The sequence below is a fragment of the Budorcas taxicolor genome, chromosome 4 (genome assembly GCF_023091745.1).
Source record: "Budorcas taxicolor isolate Tak-1 chromosome 4, Takin1.1, whole genome shotgun sequence".
In the NCBI taxonomy this organism is placed as follows: domain Eukaryota; kingdom Metazoa; phylum Chordata; class Mammalia; order Artiodactyla; family Bovidae; genus Budorcas; species Budorcas taxicolor.
Window position 1 is genome coordinate 48895585 of NC_068913.1, and position 10914 is coordinate 48906498.

The 10914-nt window shown below is 45.3% G+C and overlaps 1 protein-coding gene across 1 annotated transcript in view; it reads right to left on the minus strand.

Annotated features, from left to right (window-relative positions):
- The window catches only part of ATXN7L1 (ataxin 7 like 1), a 256540-nt gene extending 247278 nt beyond the window's left edge, over window positions 1-9262 (minus strand). The window contains exons 1-2 of the mRNA XM_052638627.1: window positions 9074-9262; window positions 8476-8544 (exon numbers count right to left, since the gene is read on the minus strand). Of these exons, the coding sequence (XP_052494587.1) occupies window positions 8476-8544; window positions 9074-9254 (250 nt within the window). The 5' untranslated portion in view covers window positions 9255-9262. The remainder of the gene's footprint in view (window positions 1-8475; window positions 8545-9073) is intronic.
- Between the last annotated feature and the right edge of the window lie 1652 nt (window positions 9263-10914).

The window sequence follows — 10914 nt, forward strand, 5'->3', positions numbered from 1 at the left end:
CAGCTACTCCTCTGACCTTTCTGAAGTCGTCTGTCTTGCTCTCTGGCACAGGGGTATCCTCCAGCCTCACTTCCATGTCCTAGGATTTTCTCAGTGGTGCCGTGTCCACAAACAGCTGGTAGTTGTTCTCGAGAGGAGGGGTAAAGTTGGGAATGACCTATATCACCATCATGGTGACGTCACTTCTGGGGCAGTCACTAAATGATCCAAGTTTCCAGGTGTGAACACTGGGCCACCTCCGGTGTTGTGGTCCTCGGGGAAAAAGATGTTGATGAGGACAGGGTCTTGGTGTGTCTGCTGCTATCACTTTATGTCTACTTCCAAAAGATGTCATGGATGAAACAAAAGGTTGTGAATGAAAGGTTAGCCCGAAGGATATAAACATGATGCACACAGAAAACCAGGAAAAACCCAAATTTGTCTTTCTTAAACCACTTCTGGATTGGAGACAGCAGGCCCCTGTAAGCCACTGGCTTGAGTGAACACGGCCTTCTAGTCCTAAACAACACCACAGACCACTTGGCACGTGGGCCAGAGCCCTAAGGAATCAGATCCTCCTCTGCTCTCCCTATTTTCTAATCCTTAACATGGAAATACTGAAGCCAGCCGCTCTGCTCTCCATCATGTGCATCCCCATTTCAGACGAATCCCAGGGGTAATCAACTGCACAGAATGCCAGTTGTATTTCCAGCCTGACTTTAAATATAAACTGAAATCCTTAATGCTTCACCATGCTGCTTTTGACATCAGGGGCCCCCATACAATAAATGCCATTATTATCAGAATCGGTGGCTTGGGGTCTCCTCCACCCACAGTGAGGGAAGGCTGAGCCAAACCTGAATCTCAGTGTTATAACCATTTACTATGGACATGAAGTTTTGGAGGGGTCATCCTGGAAATTTGGAGGAAAGCTCTGTGAGGGGTGGAGTCTTCTCCATTTAGATGCTTCCAAATGTAGCCCCCTCCGGACAACAGTCACAGCTCCACACCTGCCTGCTGAGGATTCAGTAAGGCCGCCTCACTGGGAACTTGGGTCTAAGACATGGACAGATAGTAGCAGAACATTGCTGAGTCTGTTTCTCCTGTGTTCTTACCTTTCCAGCCTCACGTTACACCAGTGGTTCTCTTATCAGGGTGATTTGGCACCATCCCAGCCCACTCCTGGGATCTTTGGCAATGTCTGGAGACATTTTTGGCTTTTTCAACTCAGGGGAAGGAGAGGTTCCACTGGAATCCAGGGATAGAGGCTAAGGATGCCACTAAACATCCAACAACATCCCAGGTCAGTGCTCTACCACAGAGAAGTAGAGTCCCTGCTGAGAAACTGTACCGCTCTCTGCTTCGCTTTCGTCACGCAAGTGACAGACTTTGTAGTTTCTAGAACACTCCATATTCTCTCACACTTTGGGCCTGCACACACATTGTTTCCTTTAAATCTGTCCTGCCCAGCTCTGCATATTCATTCTCCAGGTTTTAGCATAAATACCATTTCCTCAGGAATACACACCCTGAGCCCCGAACCTAAATTATGCTCGCCATCATGCTTCCCAATGGTACCCCAATTTTCCCTTTCTGAGCACTCATCACGGTTGCCATGACTTTTTTAACATTTGCCTTGGCTGCTAGGATGGGCACGTCATGAGGGAGGGGCTCATGCTCGTTCACGGCTGTGCCCCCAGGCCTAGCCTAGCGTCGGCCCACTGTCACTCGGTCTCAAAGGCATGACGGCAGCCAGGAGAGCAGAAGCAGATATTAAAAACTAACCAAGGGATTTCCCTGGTGGTTCAGTGGTTAAGAATCCACCTTCCAATGCAGGGAACGTGGGTCTGATCCCTAGTCGGGGAATGAATATCCTACATGCTGTGGGGCAACTCAGCCCATACGCCGCAACTATTAATACTGGGCCACACATAACTAGAGAGAAGTTCGCTCACTGCAACTACTGAGCCTGCGTGCTGCTAGGAAAAAGACCCCATGTGACCCACAAAAGTCCTGCGTGCCACAACCATGACCTGATGCAACCAAAAATCAATACAAATCAACCAATAAATAAAAACGAAGCAAGACACCCAGAGGCTTAAACTACCCTCCCACTATGCTGTTGTTTACTCACTAAGTCGTGTCTGACTCTTTTGCAACCCCATGGACAGTAGCCAGCCAAGTTCCTCTGTCCATGAAATTCTCCAGGCAATACTAGAGTGGGTGGTATTTCCCTTCTCCAGGGGATCTTCCCAACCCAGGGATCAAACGCAGGTCTCCCGCATTGCAGGCAGATTCTTTAACCAGCTGAGCCACAAGGGAATACTGGAGTGGGTTGCCGTTTCCTTCTCCAGGGGATCTTCCCGACCCAGGGATTAAACCCACATCTCCTGTATGGGCAGGCGAATTCTTTACCACTGAGTCACCAGGGAAGCCCCATCTTCCCACTATGCAGGCACAAAAGAGAGAGGCAGGCTGAACTGTCTCTGATGTGGACCACTACCTAAGATAAGTGGAAATGGTAAGATACTACCCAATACTTATAGGATGCTATTAGCCATGTGGGTAAAGCAGGCAGGAAAAACTATCCATGTATCTACTTGAATGCACTTAGAGGATCCTGCAAAGGATACACAAGCAACTGGGGACAAGGGTAAAAGACTTTCTTTTTCACTGCATATCCTTCTCAACATTGTAACATGTGAACATTATTGAAAAAATAAACACTTGAATGAGAGAGAGAAACAGTTTACATCTTCCAGCTATAAAGTGTCATTCCTTCCTGTAGACTGACATGACGAGAACCCAGCACAGGCTAACTGGCCTTAGGCAGCAAGATCACATGCAGTGTTTCAAAGTGTGCCCAACCTGCCTAACTTCCTATTTGGGGAGGAGCTAAAGCCACACTTTCTCCACAGAAGAACTCAAGTACATAGAAATACATGTATGTATAACAAGATGACTTATTTTAGAAGCTCCGTATTTTCAAAACTAGATGGTATTGAAAATGCCCTCTCTCAGCTTTGCCATCTTGGTCACGGCGCTCCCCCTTCTCTATCAGCTGGATGAAACTGTGAAGTTGATTCATTCTCCAAGTCCTCTCCTCCTTTACGTCTTTCCTCCCTGCCACATTGAGGCCACTCCACTTCTCCTATCCTTTCATCCCAAGCACTGGGCAAAAGAAGAGAGATGATAATGAAATGCCAAAGTGAACAAATGTTGCTGCTTATTAGCAAAAGGGGAGGAAGGTAGGCTTAATGGAGAAAGAAGTTGAAATTAATGGTGAAAATGAGGTTTATCAGTGTAATCTGTGGACTGGGTGTCTTCCCATTGCCTATTAGCACAGATAACAGAGTTGTCTGTATAATGATAAAGGGGACCAGTCCACAGTTTCCCATAAATCTCAACCACTTGTCGCTAGCTTCCCTGACTTGGATTCCAAGAACCCTTTGTTCTTATCAGGTCAGTTACCATCATTTCTCTAATTTGCCCCCATCCAGCTATAACTGAAAAATTCTTAAACTTGAGTTGAACACACTCCCATGTTCCCTGCTTCCTCCTGTGCTCCAGCCTAACTCCACCAGCATTAGCAGAACACCAAACTCTCACAGTCACAGCAAGATCTTACTGGCCCCAGAACAGTTTTCAGATTGGAAGCATTCCACAAGTTTACCTACATCAAATCAAAACACCTGGCAACACTGATGCACAGAAACACGCCTGAAGTAACGAAGGCAGGCCTCCAAAGGACCCAAACAATGATCCACTGAGGACTTGCTATCCTTCCTGATCAAACAACTCATCAATCATTTAAAAAATATTTTTTAAAACATCCTGGTCCCCAGAAAGAACTCTGAAAACTCTTCTCAGCCATAAGTCCCAAACTGCCAAAGTAATTTTTTCTAGCATTTGATAAAACTTATCAATGACTAGATATCAACTGTACTTCATCAAAAGCATGGATATCACAGAAATCAGCTTTCAAAAAATCTTCAGCTTTATAAAATTATGACAACATGGTTTACTCTAGAAATAAAATTTCTGATTGGGTATATCTTTTCCATTCATCACTGGTTAGTTAAAAATCCTCGTTAATTCTAATAATAAAATTTTCTAGAACTAGCTTCATTAATATATGATGATGATAATCTTAATAACATCTAAAAATTAAGAAAGGCACAAATTCATTAAGCATTTACTATGTGCTAAACTCTTTTGTATTGTCTCAGTTAATCCTCACAACATAACCCTGCTATTATCTCTGAACTTTTTGGACAACTTGATGTATAGTTCGGGACATCGATGAGCCATACATACCTGGTCCTTACTTATATATGCACATTCTTTAAAAAATAAAAAGTTCAGGTGAGGCAATTAGAAAAGAGAGGCATCTTTCTAAATCACGAAGTTTTCCCTCAATTAGCTTAGAAAAATGTCTTCCAATAAATCTATGAAGCTAGAGAAAGAAAATTATTTTAAAAGGTTAGCTAGATGAATTGGCCTTCCTTGGAATTTCCTATCATAATGGCAGCTCACAGATTAGGCTAATAAGGTTTCTGGGACCCTCCTTTTGAGGAAATCGTAGCACTTCAGATCCAGGTCTATCCCCTCTCCATTATGGGGAACACATCACCCTGGGTTTTGGTCACAGACCCTTAGTTTTCTCAGTCTTAAAGTCCACACACCACTCACAAACTATTTGCAGGACAATTAGGCTTGTGTACAAGATGCAGTGATGTTTGGCACCAAGAGCTTATAAAAGAAGAAAATAAGTCCAGTATTTGTAGTTTAAGATATTTCTAATGTGAAGGCTTGCTTTTTGTGTTGTTTAGTCACTAAGTTGTGTACGACTCTTTGCAACCCCATGGACCGTAGCCCATCAGCCTGCTGTCCGTGGGATTTCCGAGGCAAGAATACTGGAGTGAGTTGCCATTTCCTCCTCCAAGGGATCTTCCTGACCAAGGAATCGAACCCACATCTCCTGCACTGGCAGGTGAATTGTCTACCGTTAAACAGTCTGTGTAGTATGACTGCATCTCAAATGTAGGTACATTCAATAAAGGAACTTAAGTTCATAGGTCTCAGAGGGACCAGAGGAGATTTTAAAACCACTCCCTTACTTTACAAGAAACAGAGCAGGCCCAAACAAGGAAAGTGAGGTTCCCAAGGTCAGACACTGGAATTAGAAAGCGGATTCAAAGCCCTCTCTCCTGCTCCCTTTACCCTTCAGTCTCAATATAACCCCACATGACTACATTCAAGCACAGAAATAACTATGCCTTCTGAACCCAAGTGATGATCTGGCAAGGTTCAAAAGTATTTGCCAAAAAAAAAAAAAAAAGCATCTGCCAAATTCCTCTTGACATGATTGTAACTAACTCTGGATAAACCGTAACATGAGCGTGAAGACTTTATTACAGAAATCTCAAATCATTCAGCTAACATTTCATACTGATATAGGTGGAGCTGAAGTAGAAAAAGATTCAAGGAGTGGAGAAGGAACTATATTACAATAGTCAGGTTGTTCAAAAGTCTGCAAGTCCTTCCCTCCTTCTGAAGCTGTGGCCAGATGGAGGCAGAAGATAAAATGATTCTTTTATCATTTTTCCAGCCTGGCTTTTCCCTCAGAGTTTAGTCCATAAAAAATATCATATCACAATGTTCACAGCAGCATTATTCACAATAGTAAAGAGATGAAAACAAGCTAAATGTCCATTAACGGATGATAAACCAAACATGATATATACGTACAATGGAATATTATTCAGCCTTAAAAAGGAGTGAAATTCTGATACATACTGCCTCATGAATAAACCATGAAAATATGATGCTAAGTGAAAGAAGATGGACACAAAGGGTCATATATTGCAAATATATAGTATCTAGAATAGGCAACTTCATAGAGACAGAAAATAGAATACAAGTTTCCAGGGCTCAGCCCCAGGGGAGGGGGAATAGGAAATTATTATATTAATATAATGGAAACAGGGTTTGTGGCTGAGATGATGAAAAAGCTCAGGAAATGAATAGTGTTGAGAGTTGTACAACACTGTGACTATACTTAGTATCACTTAGTATACTTAGTATACTTCAGTATCACTGAATTGTGAGACTTTAAAATGGTTAAAATGATAAATTTCATATTTATTTTACAAAAAAAAATTCACATCAAAATCTGGATCATATACCTTCATTTCTTAATTGGAATTCCTAAATTCACCTATTAATTGTTATTAAAGCAGTCTCAAGACCTGCTTACTACTGATGACATCCTGGTCTTTCTGTGTATGCTCACCACCTGGAGAAAAACAGTCACACCCAGGCCACACTGTGTCCTGCAGAGATCCATCCACAATCAGGTACCTGAGACTTCCCACTCAATGACTCCAGCAAGAAGGCCAATGGCAAGACGAAAGCAACCAGTGTTTCTGGGGACTTTGGCAACCAAATATCCTGATACCAAGTCTCAGCTAAACCTTTAAGCTCCTCACCACGGGAAGAAGAGATACAGTTCATGTATATACATACACACACAATCTATCCATGAAGAAAATTGTGTGCGTATACAGGAAGTCCAGGAACTGATAACCCAGGCCTGCTCCACCAGGCCCACGAACAGAGATTTCAGCCCATACATGGCTATTTCGTAAACTGAGCAATCACACAGTTACACTGAAAAGTGGGGCTCCGTAATACAAATGCACATAATTAGAAGAGAAATCTTTGTATCTTTACAGGTGAAAGCAAGATATAAGCTTACATCTTTACAGATGTAAGCAAGATGTACCACTTGTGGCTTCTAAGGAAAGGAGAGCTTTACATTTTTTTTCCCCCTTAAAAGAATCTATTTCTCATGAGGCAAAGAGAATCTGAAAATAAGGGTCTTCTGAAATAGAAGCTTGGGGGAGGGTGTAGAATATTTTTGTGTGTTATAGTCATAATCTATCAACCAGGCCTAAGAGGTGCCAATTCTGGGCCATACCATGACCATTATTCAACTTTAAAGGTTTTCACAAGCTCATCTTTTCTGGAAACCTCTTCATTGCCACTGGTCTAATAACTGAGTCCCATAAGTTTTTTAAAGGTGTCAAGAGTTTGTCTGTGAAGAAAAACAATTTCCAGTGATACTTTCCAATGCCAACACACATGGACACTGAGCACAAATAAGCTGCCACTTGTAAGAAGGCCACTTGACATCATTCCCTTGTGCATCCTAAAGACACATGTCAAGATCACACTAAGATATTTAGAGGCAAACATCTTTAGAATACGGTTTCGTTTCCAATCAAAGTGCTTAATTAGCAGAAACATTATGCAAGAGAGCTGTCCTTGAATATGCATGCATTTTTAACCTCCATGTCATTTTTTTTCTGAAGCACAAACTCTCCTCTCACTGGATGGTCAGGAAACAATTAGGCACAGAAAACCAACTGTCTGAGGTGTGATCCACAAAACAAGTTCCATCTTTCCAAGCAGGTTTCCGCTGCCTATCAGGGTGACATCGCGTTTTATGAGGGAAACCATCCTTTGGCATCTAATGGCCTTTTTCTCCATTCATTTTGGATGAGCCAGGCTCCTATGGCCTAGTTATGGCTGAACACTTTCCACACTTCCCGCCAACCTCTTCTGCACCCCTGCACTTCCTCCTACCTCCAATTTCAGTCAAACACATTTACAAGACACCAGTTAGTAAATCACAATTCAACTGAACCCATCCATTCGTTCAAGAGAAGTGGTCTCTGGAGTTGCTCCATGTGAAGCCTATAGGCCACAGTTACATATGGTAGACTTGCAAACATGAACAGGCCATGATTTATTTATGATGACCATGTGTGTTTGATGCCCAGTTCCAGCAGGCTATGGCTTCACTCACCTGCCTCTGTCTGGGATGACCTAGCTACTCACTGTGTTCCATTTTAGGTACTGTATTTCCACGCTGGGGGAACAGAGAGGGGTGACCGGCTGGAGGCTATATACACAGATGCCCCTGCTCACCACATTAGAATCTGTGACCAAATGTAAAGTGGGCCAAACGTAACTTGCTGCAAAGGTTTGCCATGTACCACGGTTTTTAGTGGAGAAGTAGCTGCTGGGATGACTGACCACGTGGGGTTCATTAAACTGTTGTGTGTTTACCCACAAGGAAGGCTGGGATACTTGTGAGTTGAGCCCTGCTCCTCATTTCAACAATTTCCACCCCCCACCATTTGGCAATAATGCTCCAAAGGCGAATAGCAGATATGTATCAGAAGGTCCAAATGTGGACTCCAGCTGAAGTGCAGGAAACTTCTGCCTTCAATAGTCTCGACCCCTCTACCCCCCAGTTGCATTTGTACTTTGAAAGAAGTTACCATGAAGCAGTAGTCACCTGGGCGTGCTCAATTTTTGACAAGCCTTAGTCACTCTGTACCCAGCAGAACAATTCACATTATAGTCGAAATCCTGTGAAGATTCTGCCACACATGCTAACACTAAAATGCCAGTAGCTCCACTTACCTTCTTTATTAAGCCTCATAACCTCCCTGCTTTTTCCACCCTCTTTTCCAGCCTCTTCTAAATCTACATCTGCAGATGAAAAAGAAAAGGAAAAAAGAAAATAAGGAAAAAAAGAGAGAAAAAAAAGGGGGGGAGGCAAAGTCAAGGGGGGAAGGGAGAGTGTTTATTTGCAAACAGATCGATATAAATACTGGATATGAAAATCTTTCAAAAATTGACAATGCAACATTTTCTCCCAAGTCCGGATTTCCATCTACCTGGCCCATATAGGTACCAAAAAAAAAAAAAAAAAAAAAAACTATGCAAGCAGCAACAGAGTAGCCTTTTAAACGGATACACCGTGGGGCTGTGAAAGCCCACCCCGCGGGCTGCCACGGGGAGAGGGCACAGACAGACAGACAGACAGACAGCCCTGGCAGCAGGGCCTCTCTCTGTGCAATGATGATCTGTCTCTGTGTGTATTTATTTAGAGAGAGGGAGAAGCATGGAGGACACCGGGGGCCACTCTCTCTCCACACACACACTTTTTCCCAGTGGCTCTAGGTGAATGGAAAGGTTACAGGGTAATAAAAGGAGGAGGAGGCGGTGGGGTTCTTACTGTCGGAGCAGTGTAATTTGGCGGCGTCGATCCAGGAGGACCAGGGTTTGCCCAGAAACGCCTCCGGACTGGGCACTTTGCGATCCAGTGTCGCCATTGCTCTTCCTTCTTGTTGCTTTTTCCCTGTTCCTTCGGCAGCAGCAGCCGAGAGACACGGGATTCGAGAACGCTCCGACGTCATCTTCGGAACGTTCCGACATTGAGTGTTCTGAAAGGGGGAGGGAGGGAGGGAGGGATGGGAGGAGGGAGGCGGAGGAGGAGGAGAGAGCAAGGAGGAGGAGCCGGCGTTCAGCGCCCTGCCGGGCTCGGCTCGGCTCTCGGCATCCACGGCCGCCAGGGGCAGCAGAGAGGCGCCCCGAGGCCCGGCGCCTGCACGCCTGCCGCCAGCACGCCCGCCGCCGGGGGCGGGGCTGAGCGCTGGGACCAGAGGATGCAGCGCGGGGCGTGAGGATGCTGCGGCTCCGCCGGCATCCGGCGCCCGCTAGCCGGGGTCCTAGGGGCCAGACATGCGAGAGGGGGTTGAGGGCGACCTGGGAGAGGCGCGACCTGGGGCCGTGGGAGGGGTGGTCTTCCCCGCAGAGTTGCGCTCCAGGACGGAAAGTTTTTGCGTGCGGCCCTTCCAGCGCGCCCTGCCCTAGCCAGTTCCTGTTGCCCACGGTGAGGCGCCCCCGAGAGGATCCCTGCCGCTTAGTGGAGAGGGGCCGAGCAACGCCCCTTCCCCGACGACCACCTCAAGGGAGGAGACCCCGGTGACCTCTCCTCCCAGCCACCACTCCCTCCACCTTTTCTTCTCTTGCTCGGTGGACCTTGGGTGGTGGAGGATTCTGCGGATGCCTTTTGGGAGCTGAGAGCAATGGGTATATGGAAGAGGTTCTAAAAAAACAGGTGAGTTTGGAGCTAGAGGAGCTGCCTTCCCATCTCAGGCTGCGGGGCGTTGCAAAGCTCAAAACTCGGGGCCCCGCAATGCGAGTCTCCGTCTCTCAGAGAACCACTGTGCACACTTTGCTCCACATCCACGGTAGTGGGAGTGAGGACTCACCCACTCTCCGAAGATGCTGCTTAGCGGACCAAGCCCCTGGAGCCGTTTCCAGCACTTCCTCCTTTGAGATGAGGGTCGCCTGGATTAGCGCAGGCAATAAGGGATCTGATTCTGGGGAGAATTCACTTGAGGCTTAACTGCTCTGGCCAGCTATTAATAGAGAGGAAGCGTTAAATTTCCTCTGGATTTTGGACATCTGATGCTTTCATTGAGATTCCCACCACTTCCTCCCTCCTCCCCCAGGGGTTGGCAGCAAAGGTGTTAAAAGGTTTTCTGGTATCTCTCATTAAAAAAATTTTTTTTCATTTTCTAGGAATTACCTAAAATATATAGACTCTACCCCACAATCGACATATTTCCCTCTTTTCCCCCGGCACCCTTTTAGTTCTCACAGACCATTTCTGCCCCGTGACTGAAGCTCACGGATTTGAAGTTTCTTTGTCATGAACTCTGCTCTGGCTCTGTCATCTAATGTCCCTGCACTTGGCATCCAGTACGTCAAAGCCAGGATCAGGATGGGCGATGAAGGAGGAGCTTCCGGTTGATCTTCAGCTGTGATGTTTGTGTGAATGGGCTTGTTTTTGGTCAGACCCGAAAAAATTTCATTTGCCTTTGCTCTCTTTGGAAGTGTTCCTACATAGGAACCACTAAATGGCTAAGGTGTCACGGAGTGGAGATTCTCGTTTGAAGGACTGAGAGTGTTAGCAGATATTTTTTTTACTTACTGATCTCATATGTCAGACACCGTGCTCGACATTTCCATCCATCCATACATCTTTTCAATAATTATTGCTTGTCATGG